Source organism: Jaculus jaculus, chromosome 2 (genome assembly GCF_020740685.1).
Source record: "Jaculus jaculus isolate mJacJac1 chromosome 2, mJacJac1.mat.Y.cur, whole genome shotgun sequence".
In the NCBI taxonomy this organism is placed as follows: domain Eukaryota; kingdom Metazoa; phylum Chordata; class Mammalia; order Rodentia; family Dipodidae; genus Jaculus; species Jaculus jaculus.
In genome coordinates, this window is record NC_059103.1 from 169,496,935 (window position 1) to 169,518,876 (window position 21,942).

A 21,942-nucleotide genomic window follows, 5' to 3' on the forward strand; every position below is an offset into this window, starting at 1 on the left:
TCATTGTAAAGGTCTTTCACATTTTCGGCTAGGTCATTTCTAGGAATTTAATGTGTTGCCGCTATTGTGAATGAGATGTTTATCTTGATTTCATCCTCTGCAAATTCATTATTGGTATATATGGAAGATATTGGGGTTTGTGTGTTCATTTTGTATCCTGAAACTTTACTAAAACTATGTATTACATTCTACTGGATATTTTAAGTATAGAATCATGCCATCTGCAAATAGGAATACTTTGACTTCTCAGTTCTCTATTTTTGTTACTTTTATGTCTTCTTTATGTCATACTGCCCTAGATAGAACTTTGAACAAAATATTAAGTACAGGCTGGAGAGATGACTTTGTAGTTAAGGTGCTTGCCTGTAAACCCTAATCACACAAGTTTAATTCCCCAGTACCTACATAAAGCCAGATGAACAAAGTAGCACATGCATCTAAAGTTCATTTGCAATGACTCAAGGTCCTGATATGCCTATCTCCCCCTCCCCCAACACCAGGCATGGTGGCACACACTGTAAATCCCAGTACTCGGGAGGGTAAGGTAGGAGATCACTCAGTTCTAGGCCAGCCTGAAACTACATAGTGAATTCCAGGTCAGCATGTTCTAGAGTGAGACCCAACTTAAAAAAAAAAAAAAATATATATATATATATATATATATATATATATATATATATATATATATATATATATATATATGGAGAGAGAGAATACAAGTAATAAGAGTATGCACTCTTGTCATGTTCTTGATTTTAGAGAAAACAATCTGACTTTCCCCATTTAATATAATGTCAGCTATGGGTTTATCAGATATGGTCTTTATTATTTTGAAGTATGTTCCATCTATTCCTGCCTTCTCCAGGACTTTCATCATGAATGCCTTTTCTGAATCAATTAAGATGACTATGTGATTTCTATCCATTAAGTTTATTCATATGGTTTATTACATTTATTGATTTACATATGTTGAACAAACCTTGTTCTCTTGGAATGAAGCTGGGGTTATAATCAAATGTGATCTTGAATTTGGTTTGTGAGAATCTTGTTAAGAATGTTTTTGCATCTACTCTGTTCATCAGGGAAACTGGTCTATAGTTTTCTTTCTTTCTTTGGGTTTTTGGTTTTTTGGGAGGCATGTCTTTATCCAATTTAGGTATTAAGGTAATACTGACTTTGTAGAATGAATTTCTTCCCTTTTTACTTTGTGAAACTTAAGAAGAATTGTTGGAGCCAGGCGTGGTGGTGCATGCCTTTAATCCCAGCACTCAGGAGGCAGAGGTAGGAGGATCACCATGAGTTCAAGACAACCCTGAGACTACATAGTGAATTCCAGGTCAACATGGACTACAATGAGACCCTACCTCAGAAAAAAGTAAATAAATACATTCATTTATTCTAGGTTTTCCTAGGTATTCCAGCTTTTCAGAATATAAGTTTTCAAAGTATTCTCCAATGGTGTTTTACATTTCATTGTCATCTGTTGTACAATTCTTGTCTCTGATTTTGTTAATTTGGGTCTTCTCTCTTTTTGTTACTTTGAAAAGGGGTTTATCAATATTATTTATTTTCTCAAAGAACTAATTCCTCATTTGTTTAATTCTAAGTAATGTTCTTTTATTGTCTATTTCATTAATTTCTGCCCTGATCTTCATTATTTCTTGTTGTCTAGTGGGTTTAGGATTGGCTTCTTTTTTTTATAAAGTTTTAAGGTAGATCTTTAGGTTGTCTATTTGAGATCTCTCTAATTTCTTGATATAGAAGCTTACAGCTATAAACTTTCCTCTTAGTACTGACTTAACCATATCCCTGAAGACCTGGTAGGTTGTATTGTTGGGTTTTTACCTAAGAATTTTTTAATTCCCTACTTTTTTTTTCTTCAATACCCATTATTCATTCAAAGGTGCACCATTCAATCTCCAAAAATTTTTGTACTCTCTCTTGTTATTGATTTCCATGGTAAGGAGGTAGACAAAGTTTGCAGGGGGATTTATTTTACTGTCACCCTGGTATGTGGTGATCGGTTTATCTGTGTTGGATTTGCCACTGGTAGTTTCACTGGGTGGGAGCTAACCTGAAGCCTCTTCTCTATGTTACTCCTCTCTCTCAAACATGTTTTATTCCGTGAAATCCTGCCTGGAAGTCCCTGATTTTTGTTCTTACTTGCTAAAAAATACAAATGCAAATAGGCTATGACTAAATGGTATCACTAAAAACTATAGCTAAACAAAAATCAAATGTTTGTTTCTACAGCTTAAATAGCAACTTTAATATCTTTGGGGGGGGGGGGTTGAGGCAGAATATCATACTAGACCAGGCTGACCTGGAAATCATTCTATATCCAAGGCTGACCTCAAACTCATGACAATCCACCTACCTCAACCTTCCAAGTGCTGATATATGGATATGAGCCAACCACAAGGCCTGGCTTTTAAATTTCATCCTTTGTTCATTTATTTGTTTATTTGTTTGTTTGTTTGTTTTTATTTATTTGAGAGTGACAGGCAGAGAAAGAAGAGGCAGAGAGAGGAAGAGAGAGAGAATGGGTGCGCCAGGGCTTCCAGCCACTGCAAACAAACTCCAGACACGTGCACCCCCTTGTGTATCTGGCTAACATGGGTCCTGGGGGACTGAGCCTCGAACCGGGGTACTTAGACTTCACAGGCAAGCGCCTAACCACTAAGCCCTTAAATTTCATCTTAATGGAAGAAAACCATATGTTGCTTAAATGTACAGCTTGAGCATCTTTTATTTTGAACATCTCATAATTCAAATACTAAAGAAATGTCTATTTCCAACAATATCATACTAATAGTATTCAAAAATTAATAGGAGTAATATAAACAGTGTTTTATAAAGGAAATGTGAATATTCTCCTATAAAAACTGAACTGTTGGGCTGGAGAGATGGCTTAGCGGTTAAGCGCTTGCCTGTGAAGCCTAAGGACCCCGGTTCGAGGCTCGGTTCCCCAGGTCCCACGTTAGCCAGATGCACAAGGGGGCGCACGCGTCTGGAGTTCGTTTGCAGAGGCTGGAAGCCCTGGCGCGCCCATTCTCTCTCTCTCCCTCTCTCTGTCCTTCTCTCTGTGTCTGTCGCTCTCAAATAAATAAATAAAATTTAAAAAAAAAAAACTGAACTGTTTTCAATATAGACCTCAACACTCTATTTATTTTTTGATCTACCAAAAGCTGAGTAAATATTCACATGAACTGATACAAATTACTATTGCTTATCATTAAATCTCCAAGTAGTGGTTTTAAACATTTCCATTTTTTAACTCTCTCAGAAACAGTATTCAAATGGGTTCTTAATTTAAAAAAATATAACAGGTAATAGTAGCTACTCTGGAAGAAGTTGAAAAGTGTTTAGTGACACTGTGCAGGCCAAATAAAAATGGTGTGTTCCCACCATTTCTAGGGATTGGGACAAGAGCTGGGCAACAGTATTGTTCAATGCCTTATGCCACGTAATGTTGACACAAGGAACTCATAATAGAGAGACTCATCTTTCCTATGTAAACAAAGAGAAATCTGAATCTGTAACTGTATTATTCACATATTTTACTCATTCATATAGTGTATTTTGAGTAGCTCCATGTAAGTTTAGTCCTTCTGTTCACAATAGATATAATGATAACTGAGTCTCAGACATTTAGAAGAACTTTCAGTCAGATAGAAGAGACAGTCTATTTCAATATAGCCTGGTGAGTGTTGGGAACACAAGAAACATTTCCCTAGGGAGATCATACTCATTCTAGGGGATGAGCTAGATTTACTTATCCTAGGAACAAAGAAAAAGTAAACAATAATGAAGACATTTTGAAAGGGAAACTTTCAAGACTTGCTGTCATCACAAGTATCAAAAGTAAATGATTCTCAGATTTATTGTTTAAAAAACTAACTACATGGTAATGTCATTAACATATCAAGAATCAGGGCTGGAGAGATGGCTTAGCAGTTAAGCGCTTGCCTGTGAAGCCTAAGGACCCCAGTTCAAGGCTTGGTTCCCCAGGTCCCACGTTAGCCAGATGCACAAGGGGGCGCATGCGTCTGGAGTTTGTTTGCACAGGCTGGAAGCCCTGGCGCGCCCATTCTCTCTCTCTCTCTATCTGTCTTTCTCTCTGTGTCTGTCGCTCTCAAATAAATAAATAAAATTTTTTTTTTAAGTTTAAAAAAAAAACATATCAAGAATCAGAAAGATTTGTGTGGAATGACTAAAAACCAGGCTACTGAATGTTAGGTGTGAAGTCCTATTAAGTTGCTCAGTCAGAAACTGTAAGCATGCCATAGCAGGTGGCAGGAGCCAAGGATACTACATAAAACAAATCCCCAGCTCACAGATTTTAAGAGTCAGGTAATAAAGCATACAAACAAAAAAGACTAAAAAGGGAAACCCAGACACAAGAATAAGCACCAGTTAGAACATACAGACTCCGGGACCCATCCATAGGGATTCAGCTAGGAAATGAAGAGCCATAGGAGGGTATTAAATAGGGAATTTGCATTTTAGAAAGATTATTCTAGCTTCAGGAAGAAAATCATTTGGAAGAGGTAAAACTGAAAGACAAAGTAAGTAAGATGTTATGGAAACCTAAGAGTTTACAGGTTCCAAAATATACCAAGGTTAAGGGAAAATGAATATATTATTACCTATGCTGTATACATAGCTGATATTTGAGATCCTGCCTCTCCTAGATAATACTGATTAAAATCCTTATGTAGGGGCTGCAGAGTTGGTTTAGCAGTTAAGGCATTTGCCCGCAAAGCCAAAGGACTTCAGTTCAATTCCCCAGGACCCACGTAAGCCAGAAACACAAGGTGGTGTGTGTGTCTGGAGTTCTTTGCAGTGGCTGGAGGCCATGGCTTACCCATTCTCTCTCTCCCTCTCTCTGCCTCTGAGTGTGTGTGTGTGTGTGTGTGTGTGTGTGCGTGCGCGCGCTCTTTCCCTCTCTCACTCTCTCAAATACATAAATAAATATATATTTTTTAAATCCTTATGTATACTAGGGCACCAAAGATGTGGCTCAATGATGGTAGAGTGGATGCTTGTTAGCAAAGCACTAGATTTGAGCTCTAGCACTGCCAATATAATTATAGATAGATGATATATGACTGATATATAGACAAATGGATGGATGATGGATTGTGAATATCATCAGTTCCTGAACTATTTCTATAAAATAATAAAATAACAGCATCAAGCAAATATTAAGCATATCTGATGGTCCCAAATAGTGCTGCACTCAATCTTTCTTGTATCAAACTATAGGAAACATATTCTCACCAATTACCAGATATTAAATAGCAAACTCTGGGTAAGTTTTGCAATTATATACTTTGACCTGAGGACAAAAAAAAAATAGTACTTGTTTCTATTATTAATTGGTTTCAAATTATGCACCCATTGTGGAAAACATGAAATAATCTAAATATACATCACATTTAAATATGAAAAATACTGAACAAACCCAGTGAAGCTCCTCTACAATTTTTCAGGCACTTCACTAGCCAAAGAGCAATAAGAGATCGGCCTGACAGAGCCATTGTAGAATGCATTTAACAAAGCTAACCTACAGACCACTACAGCTTAGCAACTGTCAAGTATTGGTTGTTGATCCTCTCAATCATGTGCTGATGGAGCTGCAGCTCACTGCTACTGCCCAGCATAACAATAACTCTGTACCATATACCATTAGCCCAGGACAAAACAAAAATTTTAAGTAAGTTTTCTGCTGAATGTCTATAGATTTTACACCTAAAGTTGAAAATTTGTTAAATCAGAAAATATCATTGGTATGGTTAGGACACAAAGTATCCCACAGATCTTTTACTAAGAGTTTTGATGTGATTAGGAATGACAATGTGTACAGACTCCTGTAAATCACCAGGTCTAATGAGGCCTGACTAGCACAGTCCTACTAAGAAAGATAAATGCCCTGAAATAAATGCCATATGCTAAGGATGAGAAAGTACCAAAAAAGACGTCTAAAACACAGGTAGTACTTTGTTTCTGCTGTCCCAGTCCTACCTTTTGGTAAAGAATAACATATTCCTCTTTGGTTAATTAACCACAGGTTAAACATTGTGCTAATTTATACCTTCTGCATCTCTTCCAGAATAAACACCAGGCTACTTAACATTACACATAGGATCCTTTATCTGCTCCATTTACCTATCTAGCTTAATTTCATATCAATCTCTGCATTATACTTTCTACTCCAATAATTCTAAACACTGTCATTACAGCATATGCCAATGAGCTGTCTCCATATAATAATTCTTTTGACTCTCATGCCTCCATGTCTTCACTAAATTAACTCTTTCTTGGCATTCCAGACTTCCTACCTCCCTGGCTGAGAAAGGTACTCTGCCTTCTTGTTCTCATTATCATCCTATTCATCCACAAGTTAGTTCTGAGACTATGACAAAATAGAGCTACTTGTTTATGTTTTTGTCTTCCCAACTACACTATAACCTCTCATGAAAGAAAACAAAATCTGTTGTTTTTATTTACTATTATTTCTAAATCCTTGGAAGAGAACCTGGACAAGAGGAGATATGTTTGTTGAATGAATATAAAACATGACTTCTTGGCAGGGTGTGATGGCTTATGTCTATAATCCCAGCACTCAGGAGGCTGAGGCAAGATGATCCTAGGTTTGGGGCTAGCTGAGACTACAGAGGGAGTTCAAGATCTGTCTGGACCAAACAAGAGAATCTCATGAAAACAAAAATAAACAATAACTAATCTATTTAACATCAAAAACTAATATTCATTCATAAATTAGTTCTGAAAGAGAAAAAATACTTGAGTACCTTTTAACTACATGTCCTTTTTAACGTTATAGTATCATTTCTTCTTTATAAGCAAAAGACTGGGTGATGACAAATACAACCAACTTAACAGGATCTAAAATCACCTAGGTGGGCTAGAGAGATGGCTTAGCAGTTAAGCGCTTGCCCGTGAAGCCTAAGGACCCCGGTTTGAGGCTCGGTTCCCCAGGTCCCACGTTAGCCAGTTGCACAAGGGGGCATACGCATCTGGAGTTCGTTTGCAGTGGCTGGAGGCCCTGGCGCGCCCATTCTCTCTCTCTCTTTCTCTATCTGCCTCTTTCTCTCTCTGTCTGTTGCTCTCAAATAAATAAATGTAAATAAAAAAAAAATTTAAATCACCTAGGAGACAAATCTCTGGGCACATCTCTGATGGAGTTTCTAAGTTAGGTTAACTGGTGTGGGAACACCCACCTTAACTGTGGGTGACACTATCCTAAGGATTGGAATCCTGACTGAATAAAAAGAAGCAAGTGAACTGAGTGCCAGCATTCATCTCTCTGCTTCCTGGCTACAGATGAAGATGACTAGATGCCTCCTGTTCCTGCCACCATACCTTCCCCAAAAGGGACTGTATCCCTGTGTGTCCAAAAAAAAAAAAAAAAAAATCTTCCTTCCCAAATTGCTTCTTGTCAAGTTTTTTGCCATAGCAATAAGAAAAGTAATAAAGCTTTTAAGTCCAAAAGTCAATTCTCAAAGCTGTCTTCACCTTCCTTAAAGGTTAAGTCTTATTTCCAAAGGGAAGTCAGAACAAAAATATAGGTAACAAACATTTTAATATGTATTACTAATAAAATATAAAAAAGATAAAAACTAAAATTTCTTCATACCTGTCACATTGCTGCATTATGGAAATTTCTTTGATTATTTCCTGAAGATCTGACTCAACAGGTACTTGCTTAATTGCAACAACTTGACCAGATTCTTTATGTATTGCTTTAAAAACACTTCCATACGACCTTTAAAAAAAAAGTTAAGAAATTATTCTTATATCAAATACCTTATTAAAGACTACTGTGGGCTTTCATGAGTTATCTTTTCTAGCTTAAAATACTATTTAAGTGATCTAAAAATGAATAAACAGAAAAGAAATTAATGAATTAGTTTTATTTGAATTATAAACTTACAAGTCATCAAGTTAAAATATAATGAGTTGCTACTTTTCTTATGGGAGGGAGGAAGTGAAAGAAAGAAGAAAGGAGAGAAACTGACTTACGGTTTGTCAATTCAACTGCAGCATTAAGAAGACATAAATGGAAATTAGAAGTATGAAAGGTAGATAAAAAGAGTCAAAGAGAAAAGGCTAAGCAAAACAACCCCTAGAGTATAAAGGCCCCACTTCTGCTCAAAGTACTTAGAATAGCTAAAGCTTTCCACCATTTACCTTTTTTTCTTGTTTTTATTTTATTTTATTTTATTTTATTTTATTTTATTTTATTTTATTTTATTTTATTTTATTTTTTTCAGACAGGTTCTTATATATTCCAAGCTGGTGTCGAGTTCATCATGTAGCTGAGGATGGCACAGAACTTTTGATCCTGTTACCTCTACCTCCCAAGTGCTGGGATTACAGAGATGTGCAACCAAGCCAAGCTTATGTAAACCATTAAACACCAAAGTGAGAGGACCATAAAATTTTTTGCCACAGTGTCTTTAAATACTTCACTATCTTCTCTTCAAGAGAAAGAACACACCACACACTAACAAGTAAATAAAATAAAATAGGATTTAATAGTTACTTGCTCAAAAACTTCCTCAGCGCTAACGTTTGGAAGTTTGCCAATTTAAATAGTCACATGTCTGAAAACCAAAAACAGGTTGGCAGAGGGCTCCATGAGTTAAGTATTGCTGTGCAAGCATGAGGATCTGAGTTCAGATCCCAGAACCCATGTAGAGCTGGACATAGGTGCACACATTTGTAATCCCAGCAATCCTACAGAGAGATGGGAGGTGGAGGCAGAAGAAACCCCAGAACCTTACAGCCTAGTCAGTCTGGCATTATAGGAGCAAATAACAAAAAATCTCACCAGACATGGGGTGCATGCCTTTAATCCCAGCACAGAGGTAGAGGCAGAGGCAGAAGGATCCCTGTAAGTGTGAGGCCAGCCTGAGACTACATAGTAAATTCCATACCAGCCTGGGCCAGAGTGAGATCCTACCACAAACAAACAAAAAGCCTATCTCAAATAAAGCAGAAGGCAAGGACCAACACCAGAGACGGACTTCTGGCCTTCACAAATGTGCCACAGCACCTGCGCATCTGTTCTCGCTTGCTCTCGCACTCGCTCTCGCTCTCTCTCTCTCTCTCTCTCTCTCTCTCTCTCTCTCTCACACACACACACACACACACACACACATCATATCCACATGCATGCATGCACACACAAACATGCACATACACACACAAAACAAAAACACAGGAGGAAGAAATCATTTTTAATCTAGGATGAACTAGACAATGAGGCTTAAAACTACCACCATTTATTGAATTCTTTCTACATACCAGGTACTATGAAAGACGTTTTGCATGCATTATCAAATTCATTCCTCTCAATTTGCATGAGAAAATATTACCATCACTAAAGGAAGAGGAAGCAGAGAGAGACTCAGATACCAGTAGCTAGCAAGACCAGACTTCACCTCCTGACTTCAAAGAGCAAGGTCCTCTCACTATATTATTTCCACAGAAGAGAAAGAACAGACTGTCAAAAAAAAACATGGACTATTTCCTGTTTCCTGACACTAGAAACTATACCCAAAAAAATCACATTCAAATGTATAATCATTCAAAATAAGTGAAGAGGTAACAAACGCATACAGTTCAACAAAATGAATTTGATTCTATCCCCTATTTCTTTTGGCTTTCTAAAGCAACAAGTTCACTGTCAAAAGTCTGCTTCTGGGGACGGTGACTCAAAAGCTAACAGCAATCAGTGCTAGATTATATATGGCCAGCTAAACAACAGCATCACTCTTTCCAAGGATTCCTTAGCACTGCAAAAGAGAACCCTACTTCCCAGGATTCCCTTCTCTGAATGGCTTCTACTTAAAAATTTGCCAATGAGGAGAACATGCAGGAAATCTGAATGTAAAAAGTTAAGGAAAAACTGTTATTCTTCAGTGATGCATGTGTAACAAATGCATCAGTAGACTGACATACATCACAGCTCCCTGCTTAACTTCTGATACCCATTACATTCCCATAAACTAAGATCATAGGTAGGAGCCAATCCCAGCACTCAGTAGGTTGAGGTAGGAAAATTACCATGGGTTCAAGGCCAGCCTGGGCAACAAAGTAAGTTCTAGGTCTGACTAGAGTACAGTGAGACTCTCCCTCTACAAAATATTTAAGAAGATTACCAAAGAATTCTAAGAAACTTCCACCTCAGTGCTATAAGCAGAGATATTCATTACTGGATTCTCCAACTTTTCACAATGGCTTTGTAATCTTTGCATACCTGAGACTTCCACAATTCATTTTACCTCCTAATTTTAAAATAAAAATCCTTATACCCAAAGTACATAGACTGCTTTTTCTCTCTTCCTAACCATACCTTGTTACTAGTACAGTCATGCTAGAAGATGTGGTTCCAAGGGAAAGAACCTTAGAGATACGACTGCAAAATTATTTCTTCCTGAAATCTGAAGACAGCTCACCGACAAAATGCTGGTAGTCTTGGTATTCAGTGGCAAAAATAATCATCTAAATTATCACCCTTACCTGCCTGGAGTCTAGCTAAGCAAACCTTTGGAAGACTAAATAATTATACCAATAAACTATATGATAAAAACAGACTACAAGCCGGGTGTGGTGGCGCATGCCTTTAATCCCAGCACTCGGGAAGCAGAGGTAGGAGGATCGCCAAGAGTTCAAGGCCACTCTGAGATTACATAGTAAATTCCAGGTCAGCCTGAGCCAGAGTGAGACCCTACCTCGAAAAACCAAAAAAAAAAAAAAACAGACTACAAGAACTGTGGTATGGAATGTACCTCTACCTGCACTGGAAAATTATAGCAGGTATAATGAACTCAGAGCTTAACTTCCCTGCTCAAGGTTGATATGCGACCTCCAAAGAATTTATTAATTCCCACAGATGCAGGGCTGAGATTTCTGAAAGGCAAACTCAGTGCATAACCTTGTAAAATTAACTACATTACAAAGTGAATTTATAACATTACCCAGTCTGTTATTTAAAATTTTTAATTATGTGATAGGTACATTTTCTGTTGGCAAAACGGATATTTGGACATTTAGATATTCTCACTAAGCACCCTGAATCCCCAAATCTTATCAACTTTCCTTGCCAGTCTCTCCTATGTGACAACCTCACAATACCTGAAGATTGCAATGAACTTTGTTTTGTTTTTTCAAGGTAGGATTTGTCAGTTTAGCCCAGGCTGAGCCAGCACTCATTCTGTAGTCCCAGACTGGCCTCAGACTCTCAGTGATCCTCCCACCACTGCCTCCCAAGTACTGGGATTAAACCATGTCTGGGTATGAACTCATTTTTTGTCCTCATTTTTTTGAGGAAAATATAAAGACTCTCCTCCAGAATACTCCACCACTATCCTCTCATTGCTTGCAGTAACATAAATGCACTCAAATCTCCATGGACACCAAGAGGATGAATATAAATCTCATCCAAGAGCAGCTACTATTCACTCCTGCTTTCTTACTCAATTTCTGATGTTCAGGGAGAAGGTCCAGGGGATATTAACATTAATGAACTCTCCACCGTGCAGGACAGATATAACAGATGCCAGCATTTATGGGGTTCCCTGAATTTAATAGCAATGATATATCAGGAAAAGAAAACTACAACATTTATCTATCTGAGATATGGCAGAGATTTCCGTTTTGATATACCCAGATTTTTAGTTTTTGGTTTTTTTTTCTTTTCACAATTTTTATTAACATTTTCCATGATTATTAAATATATCCCATGGTAATACACTACCTCCTTCCCCCACACTTTCCCCTTTGAAATTCCATTCCCCATCATATTACCGCACCATCTCAATCATTGTAGTTACATATACACAATATCAACCTATTAAGTACCTTCCTCCCTTCTTTTCTCGTCCCTTTATATCTCCTTTTTAACTTACTGGCCTCTGCAACTAAGTACTTTCCTTCTCACGCAGGAGCCCAATCATCTGAAGCTACGATCCACATATGAGGGAGAACATGTGGTGCTTGGCTTTCTGGGCCTGGGTTACCTCACTTAGTATAATACTTTCCAGATCCATCCATTTTCCTGCAAATTTCATAACTTCATTTTTCTTTACTGCTGAGAAGAACTCTGTTGTATAAATGTGCCACATCTTCATTATCCACCCATCAGTTGAGGGACATCTAGGCTGGTTCCATTTCCCAACTATTATAAATTGAGCAGCAATAAACATGGTTGAGCATGTACTTCTAAGGAAATAAGATGAGTCCTTAGGATATATGCCCAGGAGTGCTATAGCTGGGTTATGTGGAAGATCAATCTTTAGCTGTTTTAGGAACTTCCACACTGATTTCCACAATGGCTGGACCAGACTGCATTCCCACCAGCAGTGTAGAAGGGTTCCTCTTTTTCCACATCCCCACCAACATTTATGATCATTTGTTTTCATGATGGTAGCCAATCTGACAGGAGTGAGATGGAATCTCAATGTAGTTTTAATCTGCATTTCCCTGATGACTAGTGACGTACAACTATTTTTTTAGATGCTTATATGCCATACGTATTTCTTCCTTTGAGAATGTTCTATTTAGCTCCATAGCCCATTTTTTAATTGGCTTATTTGATTCCTTATTAATTAACTTTTTTAGTTCTTTGTATATCCTATATATTAATCCTCTATCAGATATATAGTTGGCAAAGATTTTTTCCCATTCTTCAGGTTGCTTCTTTGCTTTTTTCACTGTGTCCTTTGCAGTGCAAAATCTTTGTAATTTCATGAGGTCCCAGTGATTAATCTGTGGTTTTATTGCCTGAGCAATTGGGGTTGTATTCAGAAAGTCTTTGCCAAGACCAATATGTTGAAGGGTTTCCCCTACTTTTTCCTCTAGCAGTTTCAGAGTTTCAGGTCTGATGTTAAGGTCTTTAATCCATTTGGACTTTATTCTTGTGCATGGAGAGAAAGAAGAATCTATTTTCATCCTTCTACAGATATAGATCCAGTTTTCCCAATACCATTTGCTGAAGAGGCTGTCTTTTCTCCAATGAGTATTTTGGGCACTTTTATCGAGTATCAGGTGGCTATAGCTACCTGGACTTACAACTGGGTCCTCTATTCTGTTCCACTGATCTACATGGCTGTTTTTGTTACTATGGCTCTGTAGTATAGGTTAAAACCAGGTATGGTGATACCACCAGCCTCATTTTTGTTGCTCAGTATTATTTTAGATATTCAAGGTTTTTTGTGATTCCATGAATTTTTGGATTGCTTTTTCTATTTCCATGAAGAATGCCTTAGGAATTTTGATAGGGATTGCATTAAATGTGTAGAGTGCTTTTGGTAAGATTGCCATTTTCACAATATTGATTCTTCCAATCAAGAAACAAGAGATGTTTCTCCACTTTCTACTGTCTTCTGAAATTTCTCACTTGAGTGTTTTAAAGTTCTCATTGTAGAGATTCTTTACTTCCTTAGTTAGGTTTATTCCAAGGTACTTTATTTTTTTTGATGCAATTGTGAATGGGAGTGATTCTCTGATTTCATCCTCTGTGTGTTTGTTGTCAGCATATATGAAGGCTACCGATTTCTGTGTATTTATTTTGTATCCTGCTACATGGCTGTAGGTTTTAATCAGCTCTAACAATTTGCTAGTAGAGTCTTTAGGGTCCTTTATGTATAGAATCATGTCATCTGCAAATAATGATAACTTGATCTCTTCCTTTCCAATTTGTATCCCTTTTATGTGTGTCTCTTGCCTTACTGCTATGGCTAAGACTTCCAAAGCTATATTAAATAAAAGTGGGGACAGTGGAAACCCTTGTCTTGTTCCTGATTTTAGTGAAAAAGCTTCCAGTTTTTCCCCATTTAGTAATATGTTGGCTATAGGCTTGTCATAAATAGCTCTTATTATATTGAGATATGTTCCTTCTATTCCCAGTCTCTGTAGTACTTTTATTTTTAAGGGATGTTGCATTTTGTCAAACGCTCTCTCTGTGTCTAATGAGATGATCTTGTGATTTTTGTCCTTCAACCCATTTATATAATGTATTGCATTTATAGATTTGCGTATATTGAACCATCCCTGCATCTGGGATAAAGCCTACTTGGTCAGGGTGAATGATCTTTTTGATATATTCTTGTATTCTGTTTGCCAATATTTTGTTGAGAATTTTTGCATCAATGTTCATGAGGGAGATTGGTCTGTAATTTTCTTTTTTTGTTCTATCTTTGCCTGGTTTTGGTATCAGGGTGATGCTGGCTTCATAGAAGGAGTTTGGTAGAATTCCTTCTTTTTCTATTTCCTGGACAAGCTTAAGAAGCAATGGTGTTAGCTCTTCCTTGAAGGTCTGGTAAAATTCAGCAGTGAATCCATCTGCGCCTGGGCTTTTTTTTAGTTGGGAGATTATTGATAACTGTTCGGACCTCCATGCTTGTTATAGGTCTATTTAAGTGATTAATCTCATCTTGATTTAATTTAGGTAGGTCATATAAATCAAGGAAATCATCCATTTCTTTCAGATTGTCATACTTTGTGGAGTATATACTTTTATAGTATGTCCCTATGATATTTTGAATTTCTCTGGAATCTGTTGTGATGTTACCTTTTTCATCTCAGATTGTATTAATTTGTGTCTCCAGATTTTTAGTTTTTGACATTGCACCGGGGGGGTCATTAAAATACCTTGCAATTATTTGCCCTTAGACAACAAATAAAACTTGATTGGGACCTTTCTGGGTGAAAGTGAGTAAAACACCGACAACATGAAAAACACTTTTCAAACTTTAAAGAGTACAATCCAGTGTCATTTATTGCATTCGCAATGCTGTATAACCATTACCTGTTCATAGTTTCAACATAGCTGCAATCTGTTTTCCAACCCTATGGATATGTCTATTCTGGATGCTTCATGAAATGAAACCACACTATTGTGACCCTCTGTATCTAGCTTTTTTCACATAGCATTATGTTTCTGAAGTCAAAATGCATTACAGCATTATCTGGACTGCAGTCCTTTTATGACTAAAATAACATTGCACAGCTGTATCACATTTTCTTTATTCATTTATTAGCTATTCAGAATATTGATGCTTACTGTGCATGTGTATGGTGCTGGGATTGAACCTAAAGCACCATATATGGTAGACATATATTTTACCAATGAGCTATATATATATTCCCAGTCCTTTTACTTTCATTTTAAGACAGTGTCTCATTAACTACTCCAGGCTGGTCTTGAAGTCACTTTTATCAAACATAGGTACTGAGGCGAAGAGATAGCTCCGCAGAGAAAGGCACTTACTTGCAAGGCCTAACAGCCAAGGTTCAATTCTCCAATACCCACATAAAGCCAGTGTACAAAGTTGCACATATATCTGCAGTTCCTCTGCTCTGGCAGGAGGCCATGATGCACCCATTCTCTCATATTCTCTCTCCTTCCCTTTCTTTCTCTCTTTTTTTTTCTCTCTCTCTCTGTCTGTCTTCCTCCCTCCTTGTCTCCCTCCCTCCCTCCTCGTATCTATCTATCCATCCATCCATCTATCTATCTCCTTATAAGTAAAAGAAATTACAATTTTAAAAATACATAGGCACTGAGTTTGTGGTTCTCCTACCTCAGCCTCCCATTTTATACATAAATATTCAATATTAATAAATATTAAATCACCTTTCAACTTTCTCTGTGATAACTAATCTATTTAAAATTTTAACTTCTTGGGTGATTGAACTCATATAATTTTTATGGTGTTAGGAAATCACCAGCTTCTAAATTTTCAAATAGGTTGTCACAGACCAGGGCAAATATCCTTTCCTATTCCAAATCTCATATTTTTACTCTATTCCCTTCCTCCCTCCCTCTCACTTCTTCCCTTCTTCCCTCATTCTCCTTCCCTCAGCTTGCCCCCCCCCCACTCCTTCTCTCTCATGACTAGGAGTGTGGTATATGGTGCTAGGGACTGAACCCAGGGCCTCACCCATGCTATATCCCTGAACTCTATTTTCTTAGTCAACATTAAAAGAGTTTTAACCAGACTGTTGACCATTCTATTTAAAAGAATTTTAGCTGGGCATGGTGGCACACACCTTTAATCCCAGCACTCGGAAAGCAGAGGTAGGAGGATCACTGTGAGTTTGAGGCCACCCTGAGACCTCATAGTGAATTCCATGTTAGCCTGGACTAGAGTGAGAACCTACCTTGAAAAAAAAATTTAATATGTATTTATCATTCCTGAATTTTAATTTATTTCATTAATTTCAGCTTTTTGAAATTAGTTCTATCTTCCTAATTTCTTTCATTATATTTTATTATTTGTATAAGTTCTTTAAATACTGTGTTTTTTTGCCTTTATTAGTAATGAAAGAATTTGAAACAAATTTTGTATTTAATTAGTTCTGTTGTATTGTGAACTTTACATTTTCTCCAGATAATCTATAATGATCTTTTCAATTAGCAAAAACCTCAGATTATGCTTCCTGGTTTCTTATTAGGGTGGGTTTTTATCATGTTGTAGCGTAGTTCTAAATTTATTAAGGTATAAACAGAAAATGTGACATGTGGGCTGGAGAGATGGCTCGGTCAATAAAGCCCTTGCTGCACAAGCTTGATAAGCTCTGTTCAGAGCCTCAATCCCCACATAAATGTCAGGCAAGATTGGAGAGAAGGCTTAGTAGTTAAGGCACTTGCCTGCAAAGCTGAATGACCCAGGTTCAATTCCCCAGCATCCACATAAAACCAAATGTATGAAGTGGCACATGCTCATTTGCAGTGGCTAGAAACCCTGATGCGTCCATATTTGTTCTCTCTCTCCCGTCTCTCTCTCTCTCATAAATAAATAAATAAATAAACATGACAGGCAAGTGTGGCAGCCCACCTTAATCCCAGAACTTTGGAAGTAGGGATAAGGTTTTCTGTATAGCTAGCTGCAAGACTAGCTAAATTAGCAAGCTCTGGGTTTACGTAACAGATCTTGTCTTAATAAATAAGATGGAGGGCAATCAAGAAAGACTTCAGGGCTAGAGAGATGGCTTGGTGGTTAAGGTGCTTGCCTTCAATGCCAAAGGACCCAGGTTCCACTCCCCAGGATCCATATAAGCCAGATGCACAAAGTGGTACATGCATCTGGAATTCCTTTGCAGTGATTGAAGGCCCTGGTGTACCCATTCTCTCTCTATCTGCCTCTTTCGCCATGTCAAATAAATTATAAAGAAATATTTCACAAAAAGTTAAATAATAAGGAATCAAACAAGCCAATCAAAAAATGGGCTATGGAGCTAAATAGAGAGTTCTCAAAGGAAGAAATACGAATGGCATATAAGCATCTAGAAAAATGTTCTACGTCACTAGTCATCAGGGAAATGCAGATTAAAACTACATTGAGATTCCACCTCACTCCTGTCAGATTGGCCACCATCATGAAAACAAATGATCATAAATGTTGGCGGGGATGTGGAAAAAAAGGAACCCTTCTACACTGTTGGTGGGAATGCAATCTGGTCCAGCCATTATGGAAATCAATGTGGAGGTTCCTAAAACAGCTAAAGATTGATCTACCATATGACCCAGCTATAGCACTCCTAGGCATATATCCAAAGGACTCATCTCATTTCCTTAGAAGTACATGCTCAACCATGTTTATTGCTGCTCAATTTATAATAGTTGGGAAATGGAACCAGCCTAGATGTCCCTCAACAGATGAGTGGATAATGAAGATGTGGCACATTTATACAATGGAGTTCTACTCAGCGGTAAAGAAAAATGAAGTTATGAAATTTGCAGAAAAATGGATGGACCTGGAAAGTATTATACTAAGTGAGGTAACCCAGGCCCAGAAAGCCAAGTGCCACATGTTCTCTCTCATATGTGGATCCTAGCTACAGATGATTGGGCTTCTGCATGAGAATGAAAATACTTAGTTGCAGAGGCCAGTAAGGTAAAAAGGAAACATAAAGGGTAGAGAAAGGAAGGGAGGAGGATACTTAATAGGTTGATATTGTATATATGTAATTACAATGATTGTAATGGGGAGGTAATATGATGGAGAATGGAATTTCAAATGGGAAAGTGTGGGGGTGGGGAGGGAGGGAATTACCATGGGATATATTTTATAATCATGGAAAATGTTAATAAAAATTAAAAAAAAAAGAAATATTTCAGACACCAACTTCTTGCCTACATACACACACATACACACACACACACACAACAAAAAAACCCTAAAATTTATGTTTCTATCTGACAAAAAGAAAGACTATAAGGATATATGCGTCAACATATGTACAAAGTACAAAATACAAGGATGGAAATTCTATATAAAATATGTTCATATATAATAAAATTTGTTGATTATGTTTAATCTTTCTTGTTTTAAACTGTCCAATACTGGTAGGCATATATTGAAATCCCCCATATATTTTTATTAGATTCTGTTGGTATTACTAAGAGCTTTGCCATCATAAATTTAGTTGCCATACCATGTAACAAAAATATTTTGCTATGATTTTTCTTTTATATGATTACATAATGAACCTCTTTATACAGGTAAGATCTTTTAACTTTAATTCATCTAATATTAATAATGTCACATCTATTTGCTACTAGTTTGTATTCATGCATATCTTTTTCTTATGTGATTATTAACAGGAAATATCCCTATATTTACATTTTTTTTGTCTTACATACGTCTTATATAAGCACCACATAGCAAGGTTTTCCATTTTTAATTTTCTCTAACAATTCATCTTTTAATAAGACACGTGATATTTAGTGAAAATATGCCTGATAAAATTCCTTTCATCTTATATGTAGCATAATAGTGTTTTCAAAGTTTTCCTCTATTTTGTCAGACATTATCTAGTTTTTATTTATTTGTTTGTTTTTATTTATTAGAGGCACACACACATGGAATGGGTACATCAGGGCCTCCAGCCACTGCAAATGAACTCCATATGCATGAGCCACCTTGTACATCTGGCTTTCATGGGTACCGGGGAATCAAACATAGTTCCTTTGGCTTCACAGGCAAGTGCCTCAACTGCTGAGCCATCTCTCCAACATTTCTACTATTATTTGAAGCTATTGTAATGATTCCTCTTCCTAGTCATACTGTTTTCCTCAGGATAACTAAGTTCACATCTGCTATGGATCTTGTCCAAATAAAATGGATCCTAAGGTATTTAAAAGAGGCCTATAGTCACTTGCCTAACAAGGCCAGAACATTCCAAGCTTATTAATGAGAATGCAAATAAAATGAACACATCTCTTTGTAAACCATTTGCCAGCACACTTCCTGCTTTACATACACATGCACACATACAACTTTTTTCTCTAAAAAGACAGCCATCCCAAACTAGCATAATCTAATCTTTAAAATTCCACATTAATTGCCAAATTTAATTGGTATTTCTTATTGTTTGAATTAGGTGCCCCCCCCATTAACCCATGTGTTTTGTTTGGTCCCCAGCTGACAGCAATTTGGGGAGTGGGACTCTGCTGCAGGGATTATGGTGTTATGGCCACTTTGTCCTAACTAGAACTCCTGCTGTGGTTTTATAGCTGCCACAACAGTGGTGATGCCCAAGCTCTGCTCATGCTCCACTTGTCCCACTATCAAGGATCCTCGAGTCTGTAAGCCAAAATAAACCCTTTCCTCTCACAAGCTGCTTTTGGTCAGGTGTTTTGTGCCACCAATCAAAGGTAACTACAACAGTATTAGTATTTAACTCAAGCAAATAGACCCTAGTTAAAAGATTAATCAATTCTATCATTATCTAAAAGTTACTTTCATATGTTTTGTACTTACCCTTCTCCAAGCTTCTCCAATACATCAAAAACTTCTTCAGGCTGCTTAGTCAAACTGTCTTCACTCAGCTTTTTTAGTTTACTGATTTAAAAAAAAAGGAGAGAGCGAGAGTGAGAAAAAATTTTAAAAACATCAACAGGCAAAAATAGGCAGATGGTTCAAAAATCAATCAACCCACATGAAAGGCATAAAGTAAACATCTCCCTTCCAAGTCCTTTTCCTTGTGTACCCAGCAACCTCCCAAACCCCTTTTTACAAATGTGAACATTTCATTTTCCGTCTTTCAAACATACAAACATAGTATTTTATACACATGCTACTTCAGTTGCTATTAGGAGAGGAAAAGCTGAAACCTCACAAGGTCAACTATGATGTCCCGATGAAAGAGGCATCTGTCCTAACCACACGACAAGCCCAAAGTTCTCAAAAGTCTTGAATGTAGTTGGAGGATTTGGTTAGCAGTCACTCCTGCACAACTCACCACTGGAGAACTCACTCCAGTTTGTTACTCCACACACCTCAGAGGGTCTACTATATGAGACTGCGCTACTCCAGGGACCTAAAACAAAGAATAACAAGTGACAGAGCCTGGCAATATACTGCCAATCTCTGGATGGGAGATGGCCTTGCAAGTGGTCAAAGGGAAGGCCCAGACAGGGACACATGAGTTTAGATGGTAAGAGGCTCAGACTGTGAAGAGTAAGGAGGTCAGCTGTTCTACCCTCCATGGTAAGAAAGAAGCAAATCCCATTACATTAAAGACACCTGCAGAGGGCTGAAGAGATGGCTTAGAGGTAAAGGCACTTGCCTAAGAAACCTAACGAATCAGATTTGATTCCCCAGTACCCATGTAACCCAGATGCACAAAGTGGCACATGCATCTGGAGTTCGTTTGCAGTGGCTAGAGGTCCTGGCATGCCCATTCTCTCTGTCTGTCTCTCTTCTCTGTATTTCTCTCTCCCTCCCTCCCTCCCTCCCTCCCTCCCCACCCCTCTCCTTGCAAATAAACAAATATAATTTTTAAAAGAATTAAGAAAGATACCTGCAGAGACTTCATCTACGTTGAATTTCAAATTTAAAAGTATACCTCAATTGTGAAAGGCTATATCATATATATACATATATGTGTGCATGAACATCTGCCTGTGTGTGTGTGTGTTTATGTATGTATGTATAAAGGGGTGCTTATTTGGAGGAAGAAAGGAGACTGGCAAAGGTGAAGGCAGTAATAAAAAAGACAGTAATGGTCAAATATGAGCAAAGTACAATGACATACAAATATGACAATGTCATAATGGAACTCATTATTCTGTACTCTGATTTTAAAATATGACTTAAAGAAAGCTAAAAACCATAAGACAGGAAGAACACAAATTCAAGGGCAGCCTGCACTAACATAGTAAGCTCCAGTCTCAAAAAACAAAACAAAAGATTTTTTTTAATGTGCCAAAAGGAAACAAAATAATCTAAATTAAAAACAGCTGCCAAGCATGGTGGTGCACGCCTTTAATTCCAGTACTCGGGAGGCAGAGGCAGGAGGATCACCATGAGTTCGAGTCCACCCTGAGACTACATAGTGAATTCCAAGTCAGCCTGGGCCAGAGTGAGACTCTACCTCGAAAAACCAAAAACAACAACAACAAAAAAAAAAAACAGTGATGAGGCTGGTGTGGTGGCACACACCTTTAATCCCAGCACTTGGGAAGCAGGGGTAGGAGGACTGATGTAAATTTGAGGCCAGTCTGGGACTACAAAGTAAGTTTAAGGTCAGCCTGGGCAACAATGATACCATACCTCAGAAAACAAAAAATAGAGATGAAAATAAACCTCCATCAACAATACAATTCACATTCTTTCAAGAATACAGGAACATTTTCCACCATAAACCATGTTAGGCTATTAGAGAAAAGTTGTACACCATACATACAGCAAAGAGGCAAGCCTACAGAATGGGAGAAACTCTTAACAGTTATATATCTAACAGAGGATTAATATCAAGGATATACAAAGAACCCAAAAAACTAAATGATATGAAATCAAACAACCCAATCAAAAACTGAGCTATGGAACTGAATAGGGTTCTCAGAAAAAGAAATACAAATGGCCTATACACATCTAAAAACGTGTTCTACATCCTTAGCCATCA

At 37.4% G+C, this 21,942-nt stretch overlaps 1 protein-coding gene across 2 annotated transcripts in view; it reads right to left on the reverse strand.

Moving 5' to 3' along the window:
• Positions 1-21,942, reverse strand: part of Stk3 (serine/threonine kinase 3) — a 350,209-nt gene that overhangs the window by 291,530 nt on the left and 36,737 nt on the right. The window contains exons 2-3 of one of the 2 annotated variants that reach the window (XM_045144343.1): positions 19,797-19,877; positions 7,661-7,789 (exon numbers count right to left, since the gene is read on the reverse strand). In XM_045144343.1, coding sequence (XP_045000278.1) covers positions 7,661-7,789; positions 19,797-19,877 — 210 coding nt within the window. The remainder of the gene's footprint in view (positions 1-7,660; positions 7,790-19,796; positions 19,878-21,942) is intronic. The other variant, XM_045144344.1, reaches the window with a different exon arrangement.